The sequence below is a fragment of the Perognathus longimembris genome, chromosome 10, assembly GCF_023159225.1.
Source record: "Perognathus longimembris pacificus isolate PPM17 chromosome 10, ASM2315922v1, whole genome shotgun sequence".
NCBI classification, from domain to species: Eukaryota; Metazoa; Chordata; class Mammalia; order Rodentia; family Heteromyidae; genus Perognathus; species Perognathus longimembris.
Genome location: NC_063170.1, coordinates 41418418 through 41446380, shown reverse-complemented (window position 1 = coordinate 41446380; position 27963 = coordinate 41418418). Strand labels below are relative to the sequence as shown.

General features: G+C 37.6%; 1 protein-coding gene across 1 annotated transcript in view; it reads right to left on the bottom strand.

The window, feature by feature from the left end:
- Kcnh8 (potassium voltage-gated channel subfamily H member 8) overlaps nt 1-27963 on the bottom strand; it is a 367265-nt gene that overhangs the window by 69004 nt on the left and 270298 nt on the right. Inside the window, exons 8-10 of the mRNA XM_048354862.1 lie at nt 18954-19151; nt 6383-6582; nt 4830-5079 (exon numbers count right to left, since the gene is read on the bottom strand). Of these exons, the coding sequence (XP_048210819.1) occupies nt 4830-5079; nt 6383-6582; nt 18954-19151 (648 nt within the window). The remainder of the gene's footprint in view (nt 1-4829; nt 5080-6382; nt 6583-18953; nt 19152-27963) is intronic.

Sequence of the window (27963 nt, the reverse complement as noted above, 5' to 3'; positions counted from 1 at the left end):
CAGTGACCCAGGGCTGGAGGACTTAGTCAGCCAGTGGAGGTCATACATGGACTGCAGGTATGCCCTAGCAGGATTTGGCAAGTAGCTTTAACCATTATCAGTTAACATTAATTGGTCAAGGGAAGTAATGATGACAGATTTTTCTTACTAGAAATGTGGCTGTTTGTTTCTGAAGAAGTGTGTTGGTTATTTTGATTATAGTGTTTTAGACAATAATGTAAGCGTGAACTTCAGCTTTTGAACACCCTCAGGTTGTTTTAATTAATTTTGATCATGTCTACAGGACCAAAGAATGATATGGAAGGAGAAACTCTACAACCTTCTCAGAGTGAAGAGAAGGAAAGCTTAAACATCACAGGCTGTGAATCTACTACACTAACATGCAAAATAAAGCTCATAGTCCTAATGCTCTCTGACAATAAAATCCCCTTTATCCATCAAAATAGAGAATAAATAAAAACTATGAGCTTTTTACTTGGGCCACTGCAGAAATTCATATCTGTCACTACTGTTCTGAACATGATCTGTGGCTCATCCAACACTCAGCATGCTTGATTGCTTTTTGCTTGCAATCCATCTGTCTACCAGCCTAAGGCTAGAATTCACCTGCCAAGCAATGATCTTGCTTGAGGTTGTTGCCTGGATAATATTAGACAATCTGTTTCAATCTTTAAGATCATTAAATTGATTTACTCAGTTTAATAGGGAACTGAACATAATCAGAGAAAAGGCTGATTTCAACTTTGCACGTAATGTAGACAAAGTCATTGATTCATTCAGCAGCCATGTGAAAAATACGCAAAAATAAACATCCATTTAATTTTTACATAAACTCAGGTTACAAGCTGAAATCATGTGACCAAGTTCACAGAGGGCATGGCCACTTGATGTTCCTTATGTTGATAAATTAGGAATTTCTTTGCCTCTTCACCCATAACATCACAACATTGTTGTTACTATTATTAATTATTTTGGTAGTACTGGATATTGAACTGAGGGACTCACACTTTCTAGGCAAAGGCTCTACCACTTAAGCTATGCCTGCGACCCCTTTTGAGGATGGTTAGTTTGGAAATAGGGTAGTTACGTCCTGGCTGTTCTGAACACACACACACGCACACACACACGAGTATACGTACATACTCCTAGTTGAGCTTTTCTGCAGTGCTGGGGATTACAGACACATATCATTCTGTCAAGTTATTGCTTTAGATGGAGTTTTGCAAACTTCTTTTTGGCCTAGGCTGTTTTCAAAAAGTGACAACTCAGTTTCTACCTTCCAAGTGTTAGGAACAGAAGCTTGAACCACTGGCACTGCCTCATTATTTTAATGGCCATTTACTCCTCTGTATAAGGAGAAACTGGCCATTAAAATAAAGAAACATTAAGCAAAACATCGTTTGAATATTAGCAGAACAAAATTATTCCCACTCAATTGGATAATTTCTAAATTTTTGTGTTTTATTTTGTTCAGCATTTGTGGAAGCAAAGTCCCTTATAAAAAGCCAACTTCAGATAAGGTCTGTTCTATTTAACTTGACAGTGGAAAACACATAGAAGTAATTGTGCATATTTGAGATAGTTATCAATATTTATGTAAGATCAAAAATCACATATTTAAAAATTATTATGACTAGGTATTAATCTAATAGTGAATTTAAAATCTGACAGATTCTATTTTGACAGAAAAATAAAAAAACGCTAAAATCTATACTTAGATATCAGAATTAATAGTCACATTCTTTGTAGGAATTTAAGTCTGACTTATTGTGATAAATATTGCTAAACTTGGAAGTTTTGTTTTTTGCATGTTTGTTAGAAATATGAATTTCTCTTTAAAAACTCAAAAGTTGACTACTGGTATAAATTTAAATTTCACCAGGATATCAATATTATAAATGTTCACATCTGTACATTTGAGGAGAAAGTATCATGATGCAGTATCTTATACAATGAGCATGTGCAAATGTGTTTAGAAGAACTTTAAATTCATTATACATTCACATTTTGGATTGCTAGGGAATGGATCTTTCAGGCATATTGATTGTAAACAACAACTTTTGGTAATCTAGAAAGAATTTCAGTTTATTTATTCATCCAAAGAATCTTTATGGAGCATGAACTTTGCATCCAGGACATTTTGTTGAGGCTTGGCAAGCAAGTACTGGTAAATACCAGCATGGTCCTCACCTGTAGACGTTTTATAGTCTTGTTGATTTATCACTGCCAAGATTTACAATCTTCTTTACTCTGTCTCTCAGTCTCCTTATTTCTACAAGAAGTGATAGATTTCTACAACCTCTTAAGGTCAAAGTTTTTACAACTATTGTGCCATTGAGAAATAAGATGGTGGGATGCAGCTGTAGACCATCAGGTTGGAGTTAGAGCTTATGTTTAATCGCATTTAGCCAATGTGCATCATCTGTGAGGACTCCATTTAGAAATGCTTTTGTCATTTTCCTTTAAAATGACAACTGAGAAATCAATGGAAAACCACAATCACACAGACATGAAATGAAGGTACATAAAGCGAATTGTATGCTTATAATTAAGTCCTATCCCTGTGGCGACTACTTCTCCAGATATCAATATTCATGTGTTGACTGGAAAGAGAGTTGTTTGAGTAAGTTCATGGTTTGACAGCCTTTCAGTGATGTTTATAACATTATTCTATATTAATTCATTTCATTGGCAGAGCAAACATGTATCAAATATCTGTGGATTGAATGTTAAGATGTGGTTACATTGATCACAGTCAGCTTGGATTTAAACTGCCATTTCATACTATCATAGAGAAAGTAAAATACACAATCTTTACTGAAACAATGTTAAGGCAATATTAAGAAAATATCAATGATTTATCTTTATTAGAGTTTAGCCTTAATACTTATTACATATCAGTGTTTAAAATGGCCATGTAGCAATTTGAGCTCCGATCACTTGGATATTTACATGTTAAAGGCAGGGAAGTGAAAACATGAATCATAAAAATCACAATTGATGGAAGAACATTATGCTACAAACAAAACAGCAATGGACTATACCTTTCATCTATATGTGAATTTCATTTTTCAATGAAAAGAAATCCAAGTTGAGACATGTTTTACAAATAATGACAACTGCAGTGAAGTCTTTGCACCTTTTTGTACTCTGGTGTTATGGAGGTGCTTTCATATTCCACTCCCCAAGTCATTGCTAGTTACCACATTTTATTTAGGTATTTATTTGGGGGGCTAGTCCCAGGGCTTGAATTCAGGACCTGGGTGCTGTCCATGAGCCTCTTTGTGATCAGGGCTATCCCTCTACCACTTGAGCCATAGGGCCACTTCCCGCTTTTTCTGAGTAGTTTATTGGAGATAAGAGTATCACAGACTTTTCTGCCTGGCTTCTAACTGTGTTACTCAGATCTCAGCCTTCTGAGGAGCTAGGATAATAGGGGTAAGCCACTAGTGCCTGGCTGTTACCATATTTTACATGAACTATGAAGCTGGGTGCTTGTGTCTTATACCTCTAATCCTAGCCAGTCACAGGGCTATGTCTGAGGATAGAATCACATTTTGAAGCCAGCCTGGGCAGACAAAGTAGAGAGACTCTTCCTGCCATTAAGTGGAGGAATGGCAGTACCCAGGTCCTGAGTTCAAGTCCTAATACTGATATGAAAAAAAAGCACTGTGATTAAGATAAGGTCCACATTAATCTATTTTTAAATAGTTTACTATTTTTAATTACATGTGTCAAACCACAGGTTCTGGAAAACATGGCCAGATGCCTCTTAAAAGCAGGCCATGTCAATAGGCAGGCTATAAAATTTATGTTCATCCTAAGGAAATGCACAGGAAAATATAATCAAAATTTAGCTTCTGAAACAAATGAGAAATAATTATCAGTTCTAACACAGAGTCACAGAATGATGGCATACATGGCGTTTAACTTTGCCAACTTGAGAGGAAGCCTGGAAAGTCCTCGTACAGCACTCTGTATATACTATACTTGAGTCAATGAAAATGTGTATGTGAGCATATGCTTCCATGTGTGCTTATATGGGGGTTATATTTTGAGTCTAAGATCCATATATGAGAAGAAACATATGCCACCCAGCAGCTATTTTTGCCATTTACCTTTCTACCACATCCAGTACCTGATTCATCTAGAGGCCTTCAGTGTTATTTGACTACAGCAGCAAATAAGTGGATTTTTTCTTAAGGAAGGGGTTAGGAGTTTAGCCTTATCGACCATCTTTTGTGAGCTGCCCTTTAAATTCTAATGAAGAATAATTATGTCTTAATATTTGTGGGACAAAATTTTCATAATTATGAGTTTTCTTTGAGGAACTACAAAGAGCCCACAGTTACTTTGACAATGTTAGTTAATGACTATAATGAGAGTCTCCTCTTAAAGTACAATCTTTTCTTGTTCTATTTTTAGCATAAATCAAACTTAATTTGTGTTCTCTGAACTGATTCTTCACAAAAATACAAAAAAGTCCCTCTTAAGATTTTACCAGGAGGCAATATAACTGATAAATGATTTGGCTTTAAAGATTGGAGAGGACTGAGTTCATTTGCTTACTATATATTATTTGGGTAGGTTAACTAATATACTATCTATTCATCTGTAAGAGGAGGACAATATTAATACTACTGGTTATTTTACCAAAACCTATATTAATATTCTGGATATACCATTTGGAGAAATTAAACTGTCTGAACAATAGTCTTGGTTTATAGAGTCATGTGTAATTTTTCTACTCTTGCTTGCCAGTCCCTATCTCACCCAATTCATCTTCTTAAATTCATACTCCAGAGATACTTTTTCAGTGGAGAACCTACCAAGAATAGCCAGCACCATGCTGTCCTTCAGAACCTCCATGGAGCCGGAGCAGACAAAGTAGATGGCCTGCAAAGCATCCCCTTGACGCAGCAGGTACTCTCCCGGAGCGCAGAACGAGGTCTTGATGTGCAGAGACAGAGAGCGGAGGCAGCCCCGGCTGGCACATTCAAATAGGGACAACTGTAAGATCTCCTTGTTCAAGTGCATGGTGATGTCAGAACGGAGTTCATCAGGAAAGTCTTTCAACAGCTGCCAAAGAGGAAGGAGGAAATGAAGCTGGAGTTAAGTGTGATCACGACAACAGGCGAGTTCTTCTTTGTGTTTGGTCAAGTAGGTTACAGAAGAAGAAATCTATCTATGTACTATCCTGAAGAGATAGTTTTCCAGTGACTATGACTCTAAATATGTGATACTAAATAATCATCTGATAATAGATCTGCAGAAGTAAAAAAAAATTGAAGTATCCTGGGATAATCCCTATGATTTGTACCTGTCAAGAATTCCTATTCAGGATAGAAGATATGGGATGTCGACCTATTGGTGTTTCCTCTGGCTCAATGATCATATATGAAGAGAGGAGAAGCCAAATTATCACTCTTAAAACATGAGATACTGGTTTGTTGGTAGGTTGTAGGAAGGTTGAGTGATTTACATCTTACCTGTAACACAGTGATGATCTGGGGTGTTATTGTTAGACTACAGAAAATGCTCTTCTAGAATTTTCTTTTTTAACTTTATTGGTTCTAATAGGAACTTTATGTTGATTAATATAATTATCCAAAATCCACCATTAAACTATTATAAGAAGTACTTGCTTAAAAAAAGGATAATGAGAATAAAAAGAGATCTAACTGATTAACCACAGTAGTAAATTAATACAAAATTCTGGTCAATTTTCCTAAAGTGGCATTGTGAAAATGGAAACACAGAAAATGGATTGGGTTTCATGCTGGATTAAAGATTAGAAAACTAAAGAAGTTAGCCACATGTAGGTGGTTCATGCCTGTAATCCTAGCTACTGAGATCTGAGGATCATGGTTCAAAGTCAGCAGAGGCATGAGATTCTTACCTCCAATGAGTTTCTAAACTCTCATTAACCACCAAAAAGCTGGAAGTGGTGCTGTGGTTCAAGTGGTAGAGTACTAGCCTTGAGCACCAAGGCTTAGGGACAGCACCCAGGTCCTGAGATCAAGCCCCAGGACTGACACAAAATTAAAAGAAAGAAGTTGGGGCTGGGGATATAGCCTAGTGGCAAGAGTGCCTGCCTCGGATACACGAGGCCCTAGGTTCGATTCCCCAGCACCACATATACAGAAAACGGCCAGAAGCGGCGCTGTGGCTCAAGTGGCAGAGTGCTAGCCTTGAGCGGGAAGAAGCCAGGGACAGTGCTCAGGCCCTGAGTCCAAGGCCCAGGACTGGCCAAAAAAAAAAAAAAAAAGAAAGAAGTTGCCAGGTATGTACTTTACCCTTGTTTCTACATTAGAGTACCTGGCTTTTCCCTTAGAATATGTGTTTTCTGTCTGAAAATGGCAATGTGAGAAATGAACATTACCTCATTGGAATCTATTCCATTGTTGACTGACCAGGTTGTCTGAAAATACTCCAGCATGCGCTGTTTGAGCTGCTGGGGCAGGTGATGGACACGAATGAAGTCTTTCAGATCCTTAGTTCTGGTGTGATAGAGCGACCAGCGGGAGTACATTCTCTGTATGATTGCCGTCACATTTCCAAACACCAAGGCATGCATCAAGGCTGGAGAGAACATCACCGTGCATGAGTGAGAGATAACATGGACATAGCTCTTTACCTACAAGTGTATAACATATATATATATATATATATATATATATATATATATATATGAGCAGAGCAGAGCCTGCTGATGTGGCTATATTGGTATGCTATTTGAGTATGAGTGTTTTGGCTGCAGAGTTTATCATAAAGCAGCCATTTTATTCTCATGTGACTCGAAAGATTCTAAATATGATTTAAAGCCAATAACATATTTTGGGCACTGGTCATTCACAACTGTAACCCTAATCTCAGGAGGTCAAGGTTTGAGGATTGCTGTTTGAAATCCACCTGTACAGGTAAGCCTGTGAGACTCTTATTCCAATGAACCAACAAAAAGATAGAGGTAGAGCAGTGGCTCAAGTAATAGAATGCTAACCTTGAGCAAAAGAGCTCAAGGACAGCACCCAGTCCTTGAATTTAAGTCCCAAGACACACACACACACACACACACACACACACACACACGCGCGCGCGCGCGCACGCACGCATGCACACAGAGTAGTAATATACAAAATAGACCATATTGTCTCACATCTGCTGGCAGCTGCTGTCTTTCTGGCAGGACAAATTTTTATTTATTTAGTTATTTGTTTGTTTACTACCAATTTGTTTAATATATATTTTTTATTGTGCTGGTACTGAGACTTGAACTCAAGACCATGGGGCTCTCACTTGGCTTTTAGCTCAAGGTTCAAATATGTAGAGCCAAATAGCTCAACTTCTTCTTTTTTTTTTTTTGGTACTTAATTGGAGATAAGAATCTCATGGATTTTCTTGCCTGGGCTGGCTTGGGACTGAGACACTCAAATCTCAGTCTCTTGAATAGCGGGTATTGTAGGTGTGAGCCCCCAGAGCCCAGCTCACAAAATTTTGTTTTGATATCTATTCATATCACTATTGTTTTAAAGTAGTATATAATCTAACAATTATACAGTTGCATCAGCAGTTTTGTGGAATAATCTATGAATTTATAGTTTTAGAATTATGTTTATTATAATAACATACATTTAAAATGTGCTTAACATAATTAATAGACTTTTGAGGAAATTTTAGTTTCATTCCCTACATAACCATCTTTTTTTTTTGTCTTTTTGTTCTTTGTCTCTTGATTTGGGTATTCCCTCTCCCTTCCCCAGTTCTAATACCCATATAAACAGTATCCGAGGTACTTGCAGTGGTAACGAGGGTACAGCCACAGGAAGGGAGTACAAAAAAAACAAAACTAAACAAACCAATCAGTCAAACAAAAAGACAAGGAAAAAGAGAAAAAAGAGTAGTACAAGTTCACATGGCATGTTGAGAATAATTTCAACAGTAGTATAACTCTTGTTTCCATAACATGGAGTTCATTTCACTTGGCATCTTCTTATGTGGTCATATGGGTGTAGCTACTGGGGTATTTTGGACTTCTACCATGACTAGCCTATTTATGTACTAGCTATTCCCTATGAGGGACACCATAGGGTTTATGTTTCTTTGGGTCTGGGTCACTTCTCTTAGTACATACCATCTTTTAAAATTTGATTTTAGGGCTGGGATGTAGCTAAGTGCTAGAGCACTTGCCTAACATGTATGGGGCCATGGGTTCCATCCTCAAGGCTGCAAAAAGAAATAAATTAGTTTTAGAGTATTACTAGTAATATTTGTGATTTATATTACTCCAAATATGGGTGGAATTGTTGATTCCTTTGGAAGTCAAAAGCTAAGATGAATACGGCTTCAATCTTCAACATGACCCTAGTTGTGCACTCCCTTTAAGGGGGATCATAGAAAATTACAGGCCATTTAAAGCACAATGAGTGCATGGAGAAACAAAATACTCTGTGTCATCACTGTTGAAACCCATGAAAGGCCCAGCACAGTGCATATATTTGCAATTCCAGTTTCAGTGAAATTTGTGAGTCAGATAGTATTGAGAAATACTCTACCTTTCCACTGAGTCTCGCAATTCCTAAACACATCACCAAAATGGTGTGAGAAAAGATTCTGTTTACCAGAATTTGGGAGTGGATGGGAATTAGGGATAGGTATTTCTTCTAGAGAAAAGTGAAGGAGAGGATGGATCTCACTTTCAGGAATGAACTACTTTGAGGAATAGCTGTAACATAAAGCCCAGAAGGCCAGGCAGGATTTTGCCCACCATAATCATTAGCAAAATGGAGCTGGAATGGTTTATGCAGATGCTAGCAAATGACCCAAACAGTCTTGGACTTAGCTAGTACTGAAATGGAAAGAAGAGAGCCAGGGGTACTTGTCTGTATTGCTAATTCTAAGTGATACTCAGATTTAAGCCCCTCTCTCCCTTCTGGGGCAGGATTGGCAAAGAGATAAGAAGCTCAGGGATTGAACAAATCATTTGTCCAGGTAGTTTTGGGATAAAGAACTTTTATTGTTGGCAGTAGTGTTGGGATTTGAACTCAGAACCTTGATCTTACCAGGAAGGTATTCTGACACTTGAGTCATGACCCCAGTAGTAGTTTTTGCTTTAAGAAGAAACTGAATGTTTAATGGTTTGTCTGTTATGATCTATCAAAATTGCTATGCCCAGGGAACTATGTTAAAACTTCCTTGGCATCAAAATAGTTACGTTAGTGAAAATGTGTAAACATGTTATTTCCTTTACCCTTCTTGATATTTCAGGGAAGCTCAATTCAATTTTGTGTTTGCTTTATTTTTCTCATGTTGACCAGAAATGATCAAACACTAGTATACAAATTCCGTTTTAATCCAATACTGGAATTATAATTATCTAACAGTTTCTACATCAAATTTCTCTATGAAATAATGGTTATTGTACCTATAAAGTCAGGCTTTACAAAAGACCCTGGCATTCTGAAAATTTTACTATAATGGTATGCAATTTAGGGCCTATACACAAGAGGCCACATAATGTTGCCAAGAGAATCATATATGATTAGGGGCTGGGGATATGACCTAGTGGCAAGAGCGCTTGCCTCGTATACATGAAACCCTAGGTTCGATTCCCCAGCACCACATATACAGAAAATGGCCAGAAGTGGCGCTGCGGCTCAAGTGGCAGAGTGCTAGCCTTGAGCAAAAAGAAGCCAGGGACAGTGCTCAGGCCCTGAGTCCAAGGCCCAGGACTGGCAAAAAAAAAAAAAAAAAAAAAAAAAAAAAGAGAGAGAGAGAGAGAGAGAATCATATATGATTAGATTTGAAAATTTGTTGTGTGATTTGTCAAGTTATATACAATAGGCTGGCCATATTGTGGATTTATTACACACCATTTTGACCAAGTGCTGTCAATAATACTAATAGGTAAAATACAAAAGAAATTTCAATGCCCCATTTGTAAGGAAATGGAAGGACTTGGAAAAAATTATACTAAGTGAAGTGAGCCAGACCCAAAGAAACATGGACTCTATGGTCTCCCTTATTGGGAATAATTAGTACTGGTTTAGGTAAGTCATAGCAGAGCATCACAAGAGCCCAATAGCTATACCCTTATGAACATATAAGATGATGCTAAGTGAAATGAGCTCCATGTTATGGAAACGATTGTTATATCACAGTTGTAACTACTTTCAATGTCCCATCTGTATCTGTAGCTTCTATTATTGATGATGTTCTTGTATCACCTTCCTGTGGTGTACCTACACTATCTCTGTAATCTTATCTGAATATATTGGAAACCGTGTATACTGGTATTAGAACTAGGAAATTGAAAGGGAATACCAAAATTGAGAGACACAGGGTAAAAAAAGACAAACAACTACAAAAGCAATACTTGCAAAACTGTTTGGTGTAAGTGAACTGAACACCTCAGGGGGGGAAAGGGAAAGGGGGCGGAGGGAGGGAGGGAATGAGGAAGGAGGTAACAAACAGTACAAGAAATGTATCCAATGCCTAACGTATGAAACTGTAACCTCTCTGTACATCAGTTTTATAATAAAAATTTGAAAAACAAAAAAAGAAATTTTGTTGTGTGATTTGTCAAATTATATACAATAGGCTGGCCATATTGTGGATTTATTACACAACATTTTGACCAAGTGCTGTCAATAATAATAATAGGTAAAATACAAAAGAAATTTCAAAAGCTGAAGTTTTAATTCCTGCATGCAGGGCACGGTTTTGTGGGAAGAAGCTCTTAGCAGGTCTATGTTATCTCCAGTAGGGTTTTAATCTTGATGTGCTCTTTGTTACCCTACCCTGGATTTTGTGATGCTTTGCTTCTCAAATACCACATGGTGCCCCCTGCCTTGCACGGTCAAAGTGAATGTGCTTAATTTAAGCAGTGGAGTGAACATTTGAGATTTGTTGAAAGGAAGCATGTTGTTAGCAGAAGTTGACTGATATTGTGGGGAAAAATGAATCAAGCATACTCAGTACAACATGAAACTGTGTCCTGGGCCTGCGTGGTTTTCCTCACTGGCAGCATCCTGGGAATCACATACCCACAGATGCTACACATAGACTCATTCCACTTATATACCTTAAATGAGAATGCTAGTACCTTACTCATTTGATTGTTTTGATATTCAAAATTGTGTGTGTGTGTGTGTGTGTGTGTGTGTGTGTGTGTGAAATGTTCGACATGGCCCATGGAGTAACACTTGGGGAAGAGTCTCCGATTTAATTTTTTATTTTGCATATCTCAAGTAGTTAAGGTTGACTTTCAGTGGGAATCAATTCTTGATAAAAAGAATTCAAGATATAGTCAAATAATACATGCTACATACAAGTACATGTATGAATTCATTGCTACTAAGTCTTCAAAAATAGTTTCTCAGACAGTCAAAAATATCCCAAGGAGGGAATATATTTTGCTTAATAACTTAATGTTGCCTGGTTCTTTGTGGATTCTAACTAGCGTATCATTCTTCTGCATGGTTTTACAAGCAACAACAATTCTGATACTGCTTAAATAGCTTTATTTGGAAGAGAAGATCTCTTTTTATGAAAAACACTCACCAAAGAAAAGAATTGATTTGACTCCAAGTCAAAGAAATTAAATACCAATTTCAGGCTGTGTTAATATGCTTTTGGAAGCCCTACCTTCTTTACCAGTATGTAATAGTCTTTTCATGGAGATTAAAATGAGTACCAAGAACAATTTTATTTCAGTTATTTTAACACTGGTTTCCTTAATTATGTGTATGATTTTAACTTAGCTTTGCTTAATTACAAAGTGTAAAGCACTTAAAGTAAGAGAAGTAATATGTTCAGACCATTTAGCACCTTAATTGTACATTATCAATAAAATGAATTACTGGATTAATTGTACCATTCATAAGTGGCGTTGCAAAGTACTAGTCTATGTCTGAGTCACCATAATTTCAAAGTCTCATTTTAACATAGGAAACTACTTCTAATTTAAGGAGTTATAAAATAAACTCTGACTCCCACAGAATATTTTTTATTTTCCAAACTTATTATGGCCTTTCTGTCACTGATTTTCATTTTTCCTTGGCAAAGAGTGTATGTAACTGTCAGCCCCAATTATTCTATCTGCTATGAAAGTTTGACTTGAGAACTTCTGTATCCAGGTCACTTTAGAAATTATCACTCACTTTCCCTTCATTCCTAGCAAATTTGATGTATCTAATTCCCAAGTGCTAGACCTGCTGAGTATGTGGGAGGCTCTTTTCCTTTGTGTGGGAGTTTTGCATAAAATGCTTTTTTGTGAAATCTCATCTCAGTATCAGGTCTTTGAAGAAAATTTAACCATTGAGATCTCCAAGAAAGTAGGCAGATCTCACATGAAAAGAAGTTTCTCTATAAGATTGCCTGGGTTTTGTCTTCCCTTTCCCTTCTTTCCTTCACCTCTCTGTTTTCTTTTTTGGGGTTGGAGTGCCATTGCTCTCCTAGGGTATAACACCATTGCTGATTTCTTTAACCAGCTATTTCATATGATTTCAGAGTCTCTACATAGGTTAGTTTCTCCTGATATAAATGGACACCAGAGCTCAGGTTAGGGATAATCTTAGAAGCCTTTCTCCTTCTTCCCACTGTAAAGTTTTCCATTTTTTTTGTTGTATCAGGTGGTAGATGAAAAATGGGAGAGGAAACAAAGTGAGAATTATTTCTAAAGGATGAACATAATAAATGTCAGAGTAAAGGCATCTTAAAGAGATTTCACTGTTTCATAACAATGTTCATTTAAACTGATTATGCCCTAAGTGATCAGCCATCGACAGCAGGAAGCTGGATCTAACCTCTAAGCCTGGGTTGATGGTCCTGTCAATTCTGTCAATTGGGGCAAACTCCTTAGAGAACCATAGGCAGTTGCTACTAAACACAATAGAAGATCTATTCAGACAGGAAAAAAGATTCTCAACATGTTTTGTTTGGTAGCATAAAGGATGTCTGTCTGTCATCTAAAAGCTTAGAAAATAGAAGTACATATGTGTATGAAAATGTTATCTTCAATTGATGGAATTATGCATAATTTTGCATTCCTATCAGTGTTTTTTCAATATGTATTACAAGAGGCAAAATGTGAAAACAGAAACCATTATCTGGTTAAATATCTTTTCTATTACTCAGCTGTGAACTCCCAGAAGGGCAGAATTTCCTTAGTCATCTTTATTTTCCAAGCATCTACTGCAGTTGATGCATATAAGTGAGCCCTAACTATTTATGGAACTAAAATGAACCCTTTATAGCTTGACAATGTTTTCAAAGTTTTATAATAGTAAGCCAGTAGTACAGAAAATTGAGAATGAACAATTCAGCTTCAAACACATTTGTCTACCTCTAGCCCACTAACTCAGTCCTCAAAATGATATACTTCAGGTCCTCCGGTGGGTATCGCCAACATTTTAGATAATATGATTTTTCCAGCTGCTTGACTCACTATTGTTAACGCATACCTACATCAACCTGATATGACAGGCAAGAATTTGGCTCACTATTACCTTGTTTCTCACTGTTCACTTGATAGGTGATTTTCTGTCAATTTGCAAGGTCAAATCAGTGTCAGAAAGCCACATAGAGAAAAGTATGCAAATATAAAATGAGATTTCTCAAACCAGAGTACAAATAGCATGCTGAAAGACTCTCCCATTTTCTACTCATGGCTACCAACCACCCACCTCACCCCAGGTAACCACAGTGGTGAATCCCATTACAATCAGTAATCACTACCTATTTTTCAGCTTTCTGCACATAAAATCAAATATGGTGTGTGTGTGTGTGTGTGTGTGTGTGTGTGTGTGTGTGTGTGTGTGTGTGTGGCTTCCCCACTCAGCATTATAGTTGTAAGGACCATTCCTGTAGTTGTGTGATGTAAGAGTTCGCTTATTCTCATCATGTATAATTCCCTGTTGAGTAATTATCCTATGGCTTACTTATTACCCTATTAATGAGCCTCCTCCTCCTCTTCCTCCTTCTCCCCCTCCCCCTCCCCCCCTCCTCCTCCTTCTTCGCCAGCCCTGGGGTTTGAATTCAAAGGCATGGGGGCTCTCCTTGAGCTTCTTTTGCTTGCTCAAGGCTAGTGCTCTACCACTTGAACCACAGCTCCACTTCCAGCTTTTCTGGTAGTTTAGTGTAAATAAAAGTTTCACAGATTTCCTGCCTGGGCTGGCTTAGAACCATGGTCCTCAGATCTCAGCCTTCTGAATAGCAGAGATTATAGGCTTGAGCCATTGGTGTCTGGCTTAATAGGCATTCTTTAACTGATTACATTCCTCTATTAACTAGACATTTCCTGTTTTGTATTCTTAAAATAATACTTCCATAGGCATCTATGTATTCACTTTTTAATTTATATGAATTTGCAGTTCCATTCATTATAAGCCCAGAAGTAGAACTATTGAGTCAGAAATAAAGGTACATTCAGATTTGGTAGATGTCGACAAAAATCACTACTCCAATTTACTCGACACATCCATTAACAGTACAGGAGAAAGCAAAGGTTTTAATAGCTTCACAAGCACATAGCATTTCTAGTGTTTTTAAGATTCTGCTGAGCATAAAATGCTACCTAATTCTAGCTTTAGTTCACATGTCCCTGAAAAGTGTGGAGCAACTTCTTTTATGTTTTTTTGTTTATTCATGTATTGAAAGACTTATTTTTGAAGTGCTTTTGCAAGGTTTCATTGTCCTTTTTGGGGGGGGTTGGGGGCAAAGAATTCCCTATGAGTAATTCTTCTTTTCCTCTCCTCTTCCTCCTTCTTTTCTGCCTCCTCTTCTTTGTCTTCCTTTTCTTCTTCTTCCTCCACCTCTTCCTCTTTCTCTTCTCCCTCCTTCCTCTTCCACGGCTTTGTGCTTGCTAGGCAGGTGTCCCAACTCCTAAGCATGTCTCTAGTAACTTCTTTGAGTATACTAGATAAGCCAGACAAATGCTTGTGACTATCATCTCCTATCTTGTGGTTAGACTTCCCTTGCTTTTAATATTGTCTTTGATAAAGGAAACTTTTGCAGTTCAACTGATCCTTCTTTTATTTTATGGCTAAGGCATTTGGGCCATGTTTGCTTATCCCAAGGTTAAGAAGATATCCTTTTGAAAGAATGTCAATCACTGTTGCCTAGTTTTAAATATCTTTCCCATATTTCAGTGCTCTTCATAATTAAAGACACTTAATATGGATATTACATAGCATCTTAAAATGGCATTTTAATACATAAAAGATAAATCAGGTATAACTTCCAAGGAAATATGGAGGGAGAATATTTCTGGAGTACTCCTATATTGAATTACTCATTGTGTTTCTATCCATTTACCTTCACAGACTTCCTGCTTTTGCCCTAGGTAATTATCTAGGGTTTGAGCAGTCCTATTCTCCTTTAATACTGCTGTCTACCTTTTTTAAAAAAAATCACAACTGCATCTATACCAATGGAACCTTCATCATCACTGTATGGGAATTCCTAATAAGATTCCCAGACTCCAGTCCATGGTAAAAATACACTTTAAAAATTCCCTTTACAGAGGGGCTCATACTTATAATCCTAGACATTCAGGAGGCTGAGATCTGGGGATCATGGTTGGAAGCCAGCCAAATCAGGAAAGTCCATGAGACTCTTATCTTCAACTAATCACTCATCAACTGGAAGTGGTACTGTGGCTCAAGTGCTAGTCTTGAGCACAAACAGGCTCAGGGACAGCTCCCAGGCCCTGAATTCAACCCCACAACCACAACCATCACCACCACCACCACCACCACCACCAAGGGACCATTTACAAACAAAATTGTGAGTTAGGCACTAGTAGCTCCTGTCTGTAATCCTGGCTCAAGATCTACCTTATTTGAAGGTGATATCAGCTTATAATACTGAGATCAGAGAATGAGAACTCAAAGTCATGGACATAATAGACTGTGAGACTCATTTAAAAAAAAATTCTTTCTAATTAACCAGAAGAACAAGTGAAAGTGGAGGTGTAGCTCAAGTGAGTGAGTGCAAGCTTTGAGCAAAAATGCCAAATGAGAGTAAGAGGCCCTGGTATTGGCCACACACAGATACAGACAGACAGATACACACACACACACACACACACACACACACACGTGTATACTTGCAAAACTTAAGTAAATAAAATTGTTAACATATAATAACCTGGATATTTTGCAAGAATTTTGTCAGATCTTAGAAAGTCTTGTCTTTTAAACTCAGTTATCCTCTGCTTCCTGATACATCTATCTTGGTATATTAGCAATTTCCATTTCATAGTATTATTAGAATTAAATAAACCAAGGGCTCAGTCATGTGAGTTTTTATAATTACTTATCAGTGTTATTCAAGTAATTAGTTAATTAGGAATATTAAGTTGCAGGGCTCATTTTCCTTGCTTTGGTTAAGTTTTCACATTAATACCAAATTAATTCCCTTGTAAGCACAAACTTTAGAAATCCTTAATAAATTCAAGTTATAAAGATTCCATTTGGCCTTCAAAAGCAAGTATTTTCTAAGCACTGCTCAAGCCACATAAAGATTTCATGTCACCTACAAACAAACACTTATTTTGCACCAGGAAATTAACTCCATAAATATTGAACAAAGAACTGGCAAAGAGACATTATCAGATCATGTCTTACTTCTTTTGGCCTTGTGACCAGCGATCATCAGGGAAAAGACTCTGCCTTAACACTTCCTGAACCAGACCCACTCACCGACTCTCTAGCGTAGCTAGATCAATAGATAATAATCACAATTGTCTAATAGATCGCTCAAATTGCTGGGCTTACCCCTATTTGAAGTAATTTGAACATTTTGCCAAATTTCCAACAGGAGTAGAGAAAAAAAACATGGGCCAATATTAAAAGAGTATAGATTGCATTTATTTGCAAAATACAGGCCATTCAGGAGAGTGGAAATTATGTAAGTCATAATATTGGATATAAAACAGCTATCACAGGGTCTGGCACATGGTAGCTCTTCAGAAAACAAGAGTTCCTGTACTCTGCTCTCTGGGTTCTTACTGCTAGCTCAGCATCAGCCAAGAGCCTGTTAAAATTGCTGCAATCCCAGCTTGCTACTTCAGCAACTGTGCCGCAGCTCTGCCTTTCCAAGAAATTGTCTGGATCCTGGCACTCCTTTTTTTTCACTGCTTCATAACTTTCATCTACCATTTATAAACAAATGCTTATACCATTATACCATTATAAGCTTATACCAGCTTATAAATGCTCTTGAGGGAATGTTTGTTTTTATACTTTGATCTTGTAGTTTAAGTTCTTCACGTGGCTCCCATGTGAGGAGCCTATAAGAGCCATTATTATAAGGTTCAAAATTCCAAGTAGTATCTTGGATTTAGGCCACTAAATGAATCTGGGGAAATAGTCTTAGGGAGTAGGGATAGTGAGGACATAAAATACTAATAACTCTGGTCTATTAGAAAAATGCTTATTCAACCCAGGCAGTAGTCTTGAAATTCAGTATATCCCCTCTATCTATTGGAAAATAGAAGTATTCACTTGGGTTCAAATTTTGACATGTTTAAGTATGGGACAAATGGATTTGGAATGGTTTATTTAATCCCCCAAGATTGAGATGTGTCATTAAAAAAATACAGGTAAAAATAATTTCAATTCTATATTAGTTAGAAGGTTCAGAAAAGTGAAAATATTGGTAAATATTTCAACAGAGGGAGTTATATGGAGAATGCATTTCTTTGGTGTGTTGGAGGGTTGATGAGCAGAAAGGGAGCACAGGGGTAAAATGGACATAATCAATGAAGAAAGTGCTCCTTAAGCGTGGGCATCAGACATGGGTGCCCAAAGGAAAAGTTGTAAGAAGTCTCGAGAAGGCAGGGCTCTGACACTGACACTTCTAAAGAGATGTAAGGATTTCTCAGGAGCAAAGGGTTGACCCCAGAAGCCTGCCACTTTTTCCTTTCTTCTTTCCTGCCAGTCTCCCTCTGGTGCCACCTACTGGCAGACCTAAGTAAAGTCATCTAGCAAAGAAGAACCCTTTGTAGAGTCAAATGCCAACATTTCAAAGCAAGTATAGAAAAGTAGGTTTAGAGCTCAGAGAAAATATTGCCATAACCTATTTGTTAAATGGGACAATAACAATGTGAGACTCATAAAATTGCATTCAGAATTACTTATGGAATCTGGCACTGGTGGCTTATTCCTGTAATCCTAGTTACTCAGGAGGCTGAGATATGAGGATCACTGTTCAAAACAAAGCCAGCACCAACAGTCAGTGAAACTCCTATCTCCAATTAACCAGAAAAAAGCTGGGAATAGTGTTGTGGATCAAATGGTAGACTATCATTCAAAAGTATGAGGTGCTGAGTTCAAACCCCAGTTCTCTCTCTCTCTCCACACACACACACACACACACACACACACACACACACACACACACACACAGCACAGAGAGAGAATTATTATGGTATTGGGCTAAATCACTTATCATAGAGCGTGGAATTTAAAGAAAAATAATAATTACTATTTATTATTGCACTGGGTTTTTTGTCTTTAATTTTATTTTTATATTTAACCAAACGATATATCAAGCATCCTTAATATACTAGTATTAATAAAACCTGATAATGCTTACCTATTTGGGACTCTAAAACAAAGTTTCAAATATATCCCTGCAATTCAGACTCAACTAACTCACAATCACAGGAGGTAAACACTATGTTAAGAAAACAAAGGGCTTGCCCTTGGAAAATCAACCATCAGGTGTTTATTCATCTGTCCAGAAAAAGAAATGGAACTCATTAACATCACGGGCTTTCATTGCTAATTTATACGTGCATTAAAATGCTTGTCACTGATTTCCTAATTAGTGCTTTTAGAGTCTTCCCATGTCAACCAATTTGGCTCCATTGTGTTTTGGAGCACAGCAAACAGAACAGCAAATTTGGCAGCCACCAGTTGCTTTTCTGGGTATGGAGAAAGTTCCCTTACCGCCAATGAGCATGGTGCATATAGAGAAGATCTTCTCTGCATCTGTGTTGGCGGAGACATTCCCAAAGCCAACGCTGGTGAGACTGCTAAGGGTGAAGTAAAGGGCAGCAATGTAGGCACTACGGATGGAGGGCCCACCTAGAGTGCTGTTCCCATAGTACGGAGACTCCAACCTCTTTCCCAACTCGTGGAGCCAACCTGAAACGGAGCAAAGACTTCAACATTAAAACAGTTAATGCCCAGAATTAGCACACATGGGTAATGATAAATGAATGAAAATTTATAGATTTCTTCAAGTGAAAGGAGGAAGAGAGGTCAAAGGAAATTAAAAGCCAGATACTGTATATCATTGCAATGAACACAACCTTAGTTTTAGGCAGGCTGTTCTCAGTATTACACAGAAGAGCAAAGTAAGCATTTGAGAGTGGATTGGTGGTTGAAGCAATTTGTGATCACCCCAACACGAGAAGCCATTGGTAGACACTGAATCAGGGGCTGCTTGCTGCTCTCCATGACTGGGAGTGAAATACATACTAGCCCCATTAGGCTAGTCTCCACTGAAATTTTAAGAAACACAGGAGTTGGGTGATATTTTCATGTTATCTCTTGCAGTGCTAGGGATAGAATCCAGGGCCTTGTCTATGTCTGGCAAGTGTCCTCCACTAGGGTACAGCCCCAGTCTAATAGGCATTTCAAAAACACTATGTGATAAATATCAATAACATCAAGAGCCATGGACTTTAAATAGGTAGGAGAGGTTCTACTTCCATATTGTAAAGCCATTTTCCCATTTTGTTTATTTTGACTGATATCTAGTTACCTTATAAGTATTACCTTATCACTCAAGGATCCTTTCTGTAACCTTATTCCTCATTTAGAGTGTGTGTAGGGTGGTGGTGGGGGGCTTGTACAAGATACAGTAATCGATAGCAATAGATACTACTATAGTAACAGACACTATAATAGAACTGGATACCTCCTTAAAACAGCTTTATGATACCCATATGCATAGATACCCAATTTTTATTTAAATAAATGTTTCAAATATGTCTAGTTTATTGGACATCAATCATACCACCATAAATTGATTTTAAAAAACCTACATTAATAGAGATGAAAGAATACTAAGTATATTATCAAAAACAGTGGCATTACTTAGAAAGGAAACACAACACAAAGAATGCTTTGAAATCCTTTAGCAGAAATATTTAGCTTTTAACATTTTATATCTTATAATTACAGTATTTTGTAGTTCTTTCTCTCTGCATGTAATATATATATGTAAGGTTCATACCACCTTTATAGTGGATATTACTCACAAACCACTACTTTCTTAAAACGTATACATCCATGTATAATATCCATACATACATTCTTTCACTACTTTCTTATAAACACTTCATTTAATAGCTGGCAGGCACAGATAGCCATTACTTTTTTCTTTTTTGTTTTGTTTTGTTTTTTGCCAGTCCTGGGGCTTGGACTCAGGGCACTGTTTCTGGCTTCTTTTTGCTCAAGGCTAGCACTCTACCACTTGAGCCACAGTGCTACTTCTGGCCTGTTTGTATATATGTGGTGCTAAGGAATCAAACCCAGGGCTTCATGTATAGGAGGCAAGCACTCTTTCCACTAGGCCATATTCCCAGCCTCAGTCATTCCTTTTTTAAAAATAATTTTTCAAAGCTTTAAGTAGTTGTACAAAGGAGTTTGAGTTCAGTATGTCAATTTATTGTACAATGTAACTTCATCAGTGTCACCCTTTCACATGAACTTTAAAAAAGTAAAAACAAAGACGATTTTGATAAGTCGCTGTCTTGGTCAGAAAGCATGTGTGGTGGTTTGTGAGGATATTGTCCATCCTTGCCTGTCATCTTCCTATTCTTTGTCACTCCCCCCCCCCTTTAAAAACATTAACTTTGAGTAGTTGTACAAGGGAGGTGTCATTTAACGAAGCAGTATGTGACTATGATGCATCTTGATCTGTGTCGTCCCCTTTGACCTAGCCATTTCTTTTTTTTCTTTTTCTTTTTTTTTTTGGCCAGTCCTGGGGCTTGGACTCAGGGCCTGAGCACTGTCCCTGGCTTCTTTTTGCTCAAGGCTAGCACTCTGCCACTTGAGCCACAGCGCCACTTCTGGCCATTTTCTGTATATGTGGTGCTGGGGAATCGAACCCAGGGCCTCATGTATATGAGGCAGGCACTCTTGCCACTAGGCCATATCCCCAGCCCTAGCCATTTCTTTTTAATGCAGTGATAATACATGAAAAAGTTACAGATGATGGGACTGTGCTAGGGAATTAAATCACAAATTTGGGGCATCCCAGAATTCTTTGAGATCCAGTAGAAATGCTCAACAGTGAGTATCCTACCTGATCTCTCCTGTGTCTCTACAGGAATATTTATGAACCTGTAGCTTGCACCAGGAACATCTAGATAGCTTGTAAGCAGAGAGTGCTGGCCCTGCCTTGCCATTTCTGGTATAGGGGTGGTGAGGGTGAGGGTGAGACTAAGAAATGAGCTGTGTAACAAGGTCCCAGGTGATACTGGTGTGGTCAGACAGCACTGAAAAAGCACGACTCTGTATCAAGGGAGCTGGGGAAGAGCTTTAGAAAATACACTGGCCAGGTTCAGCATCCACGACCCAAATTTCTCCTGTCATGTCGAGATGTTGATACGTTGTAAAAGTCCCCCAGAGGAATCAAATGGGATCACAGGGCTTAGAACCACTGTATTCTAAAACTTAGCAAAGCACCTGAGACTAGACGGATTTAATACATTAGTTCATTAAGTGAATGTGTTAAGAAATACACTAAGTAATAAATAGTCTGACCTTTGGTTTAGATATAAGGCACAAACATTTGTACATTTGTATTTGATTTTTTATGCATAAAGCTTAATAAATGTATCTTTTTTAGGGCAGCATTTGTATCTGTTAGGCAGGTACTCTATCACTTGAGCCATGCCTCCAGTCTAGTTGGTTTTTAAACAGGGTGTGGATTTTGTGCTTGTGCAGACATGGATGACTGTCTTCCTATTCACACTTCCAACTCAGCTGGGAGGACAAGGTAAGCACCAGCACATTCAATTCTTTTCTATTGGTTGAGATGTAACCTCTCTGTACATCAGTTTGATAATAAAAATTTGAAAAAAAATTTGTTATAAAATGCAATGCTATTATTAGTCTATGAACACTCATGCTTCCTAGAGATACTATGTGGGGAGAATAAAATCCACATGTAAACACAGATTTAAATCTGGACTTGCTATTCATATTTTGTGGTGATAATAACCTTGTTGAGGTCCCATTTTCTCATTTTTAAAAATATGGATCTGTCTACCTAGTAGGTTTGCAGAGGCACTAAATGAAATGGCACATACAGAAAATACCAGCCAAGGTTACTAGCAGAGGTTTGGAATATAATGTCCCCTCTTTCCCTCCATATTTCCAGTACTTAAATAGAACATCATACAAAATAGTTAAAAGAAATATGAAGCCAGCTGTAAACTAGAGTGAAAAAAAGATGACAAGATACATTTGGTAGACACCCCCACCCCCAAGGAATGGCATGTAATATAATGTAACATAGCCTGAGGGATAGTAGTTCTTAAGATTTGGAGAGGTGTTGGGCATTGGTGCGTCACATATATAAACCTAGTGACTAAGGAGGCTAAGAACTGAGGATCTGGGTTTGAAGCCAGCCTGGGCAGAAAAGTCCATGAACTCCTATCTCCAATTAACCAGCAAAACTGCCAGAAGTGGAGCTGTAGCTCAAGTGGTGAGCTCTAGCCCTGAGTGAGAAAGTCAAGCAGTAGCATGAGACCTGAGGTCAAGCCCCAGTACTGACACACCATAAACACACACACACACACACACACACACATACACACACACATTTGGAGAATTATGTACCCATTTGTGAGTTTGACAAAAGACATGGATCATTTTCTCAAAAAAAAAAAACAAAAAAAAAACCCCTAGACGTATGGAGAAGCTACATATGATTATACATAATTTCGTAGACATTTTTAGGTGGCCATGATTTCCTTCATCATGCATGCCTGGTCTAAGGACCCAGCTTAAAACTTGTGTACTAGAATTTAAGTGAGGCCAAGGGACAAGAAATGGAACTATGATGGAAATAGGATTTGGTAAAACTTTATCACTTAGAGGAAAAAGGTTTAGAAATAAAGACAACTGTTACTCAAGAGTAAGCAGAGAGCACAAAGGCAAATCAATTTTTTAAATAATCTGATATCAGATTTATATGCACAGTAGCAAAAGAGTCAGGCAGAGTGGTAAAATGAGGAAGCAGCAGGGACCTCTGTATTTGTCATCATGTTCAGGATGGAAATTTCTGCAAACAAGTCTCTTACAGGCACTGATTGGGCATTGTTGGATACCCAGTAGGATGTTGAAGAGCAGGAGGGTGGGAGGGCAGCTTGGCCGAACTCTTCCAAATTGTGTTCTGAAGGAGGCAGCGCATCATCTTTTCCTGACCAAGAAGTGATGAGAGGGGCTGGAACCTTTGCTCCTCACTGGTCATCTTCATCCTTGCTAATCACAGGGATGTCTGGGCAGCAGAAAAATGTCACTGTGCCCAGAGAGTCAATATTGCAGGATCTCATTTTATTTTACTTGATTTAAGGAGGAAAATAGAAATAAACCACAGTGAAAATGCTGCTGGCTCTCTGCTATACAAAGACTGTGAGTCTCCAGCCTGGCCCATCTGTTGATCTTGAATTTTTAAATTAAAGTGTTCATTGATTTCTGGAGTTCAAAGTTTTCTCATGAACAAAGTGGATAAAGCCAGCTAATACATTTGCTTAGATGTTTTTATTTGAACTGAAAGTGAAACATGGAAGTATTCTCTAAACCAAAGCAGTTCTTCTATCATTTGATGTCTCTAATAACCTCAGATAAAAGCCCTTTGTTTGGATACCCAGATCCTATTTTCACTCCATGCTTACTCATCTACATATGTGTGAACACAGTTCTCAGAAGTGGTTCCCCAAGCAACACACAGATGAACAGCAGAGCTACTTTTTTTTGGTTGCTACTGTATCTCTTTTCTGTCTGGCCAACTGTTCTGCCTATTTTGAGAGACATCTTATTTTTAAAAGGCTGCTACTAAACTGTATTACAGCTGACAGAGCAGAAGCAATAATGATAATGAAAAAGAAAAACCACCTGGTAATTCGAAAAGGAGGTAACACCTACAAATCCGTGGTTTGGCTACGTGGGCTAAATAAAACTTTTTCACGGAACAGCTCCTCATAAATGAGAGCACATTTTCCCCTGTAACAAGACAGCATGTCACCATGCCACATGAAGAAGCAATTTCACCAATTTGGAACTCAATCTTTTTATTTTTTTAATGCTGGAGGAACTCATGTCTCTAAAGGAAGGGATGTCCTGGAACAATTTATTTCTGCTCATCTTTTTTTGCACTGAAGAACATTTTGAAGGAAAAATCACACACTTGATGAAGAAGAATCTAAATATACTAAACATGAAGCACCATAATACAAATAAAAGATAGCACGAAATAATCCCATCACTACCTAAATACAGCACATGAAAAAACAGATTTGTTGAATAATCATCAGTCTGAAAGACAGAGTGACTCTTAACAACGATGCCAAGCTGGCAGTTGGAATGATAATTCAGCATACTTATTTATCCTTGCATAAGAATCATAAGCCCAATATTTTGCTAAGATATGTACATTAAACTGTAAAAAGGAGTTTCTTTTCATTTTACCCCTTAGGTTTCCTATAATGATATACTTAGTTTTTACTGTTTATATGTGTGCCTTCACAATTTGTGCAAAATTTGAGCTGCCTATACAACAGATGTGTTCTTGCAAAGTTTAGTTTATATTTGCATTTGGCAAATTAACATATATTTTAGGCTAGGAATAAACTATGGTATTTGATGAAAGTCGATGGCAAGTCTCTTGAGTTATATACAATACTTCAAGAATATGACAAACAACACAGTAAAACATAAGCTTATTCTATTAGATTTACATATAATTTGAATATATATGTGTGGAAAGAAAGGGAAAGGGGAGGAAGAATTAGCTATTAATTTCACCTATCATTCAAAATGGTATAAAAATCAACCACTGTAACAGGAGTCACCTAAAAGCAAAAACTGGACAAGATTATGACTTGTTAATAGATTAGTACATTGGCTACTACTTCATCAAGTGCTACGTGTGGTTCAGATACTGCTTGTACATCTTCCAACCTGTTTATATGCATCATTCTCATGGAAGAGACACAATAATCACCACACTTCCATTCATTATTTTAGTATGATCACAACAATTATTATCTGCATTTTAAAGATAAGAAGACTACTATCTGTTCCAAGTGGTCATGTCAGGATTTTAACCTAAATCTGCCTGCTCTTTGGTCCAGTAAACATCTTTAGGAAACATTGGGAGAGGGACTTAGAGAAAGGAAGGCAGAGGATAAAGTATCCATAATCAAGAAAGGTTCTGCTAGAGATAACTGAAGCTTGAAATCCTATTGAACAATCTCGTAATCTTTTGGAGGAAAGGCGTGTATGGTAGAATGCACACCTTGTCCTAGAGTTCAAAGTCCATGTAACTATCATCCCTCATTGACTGGAGACCATTAGCTCTCCAGATCTTGAAGAGCATTAGCTTTCCCCCTGCTGGCAGTAGAGATCTCTTCATCTTGGCAGATGACCTTCGATAGGTTACAGAGGTAGGTCACCATCTTTTGGATAGCGGCCTCTAAGATTGCTAAATGTCAAATGCATTTCTAGACTTTTATATAACATTATTTTCCAGCTCTCCTAATAACTTTGCCTTTTGGGTGGGGGGACAGGGGAAGATGGGTCTCAACAGATCAAAAGAGAGTGACCTTCCCTCTCTTTAAAACAACTATTAGCACTGAGATATAAATCCTTAATTTTCTAATTTTAACATCTATTTTTCTTTCTTCTATTGTATATAAAATAGTAATCATTTAATTTTACTAACTCTACCCAGAGGCCTTTGGAGCATGTTTTTATACTATTTATTTTTAAATTTATTGAGTTATAGCTGACAAAAACCTGTATTTACAATGTCTATGATGATTTCCATATAAAAGCTGATTCATAAGTCCATCAACTCAGTTATATCTTTTTTGTGGTGAAAAAATGTTCACACTCTTTTTATACTAGTTATAACATGTTTTTACTATTTAAACCACATGGTTTACATTGTTACTAACCATGCACCGTGCTCTTCAGATCATTTTACATGTTAGTTTTAAGTTGTGCTGTGTAAAAATCATTATTAAATAAGTATTTTCAGTGCCCACTTTTACTTAGAGTGGAAGATGCATCCCAAAAGATTACTATCACATCATAGAAAACAGGTGTATTAGCTGAATAGAATCAACAATACTGACATAGTATAACTTGTATTCAGAATCTGAATATCATATTAACAGTGATCAAATGGTTAAAAATGCAAGCATAGGAAAATAGAGTACCAGAGTCTATAGTTGCTTGGTTTCTGTCCTTGGTCCTGAAGAGCCACCTAATTCAGTTGAGCTTCATCAGAAAGAAAGTTGGAAAGTGCCACAATTCATAAGGTTGCAGGTAGCTGGTGAGAAGGGCAGGGAATTGGGAGGAAATGACTACCATGAGGTACAACATGAGAGTGTTTTTCTGCTTTCGGGTAGTAGTCTTCTGTACAAGGGACTGAGTCTTGGGACTGTCAAGGTGCCTGAGAAATAGCAGGGTACATGTTAGAACTCTGGCTCTGTGCTTGAAACTTGTGTGTGTGTGAGCACGCGTATGCATGTGTTGGGGGATGGGGTGAGGCTGGTAGCTGATCATTGAGATTCACAGCATTTGTCAAATCTTGTATTTCCTGTTAGAGATACTTTGTAAATGTCAATACCAGCAGACAGCTTGGGACTTCACCTTCCTGTCCAGAAAAACACCTATACCTCATATCATATCACTGACAGGAAATGAACTTATTACCAGTCTTCAACATTTAATGCTTACTTAGTGCTTATCACTATATATTTACAGTTGCTTTGATTAAACTTTTGGTTTTAAAATAGTCTTCAATGTGCAACAAGTTACAAAGGGTACAGAAAGTCCATATAGATTTTCCTTCACTTAGTCTCTTATAATTTTGACCTTACATTACCATGCACAGTTCTTTCTTTAAATAAAGTTAACCTTGGTTCAGTTTTAATAAATTGTGGGCATTTCATCTTTTAATTTAATACATTGAATTAAGAAGAAGTTCACAGACTTAGTCAACAAAACAATCTCACTGCCTCCAGCTCTTCACCACTTTATGTAATGTGAGTAAGAGAGGTACTGAGTGAATACAAGGCTGTGATGGTATTCAATATTAACAGGTTGATTGCACTAAGAAAGATGCATCAGCAAATTTGAGGTCTCAGTTTGGTAATAAAGCAGTCATTACTGGGGGGTGGGGGGAGTCCCGTTAATCTCATACTTTGATTCTTTTAGGTATGCATGAGTTCCAATCTGGGGCTTGAGCCTGTACACTTTTTCTTGAGCTTTTGTTTCCCCTCAAGGTTATCACTCTACCACTTGAGCCAAATCTTCACTTCTGGCTTTTTGGTGGTTAACTAGAGCTAAGTGTTTCACAGATTTTCCTGCCCAGTGGGCTGGCTTTGAACTGTAACCCTCAGATCTCAGACTACTGAGTTCCTTGTATTACAGGTGTGAACTACTAGTGTACAGCTTTGGACTTTGGCTTTTATAATCAAAATGTCTTACATTTATACCTATTATTGGGGTAAGCAATGGAAGCTAAAACAGTTGTTCATGGAATAGTAGAGAAAATTGAGATCCTATCTTGATCTTGACACTCATGAAACAGTTGTGTGATTCTTCATGCATCATTTAAGCTCTTTGGTCTTCCATTTTCTGTACTTGAATGTGAGGTGATAGAATTGACAAATCTAGGTTCCCTTTTAGACCCGAGATTTTGTATTAG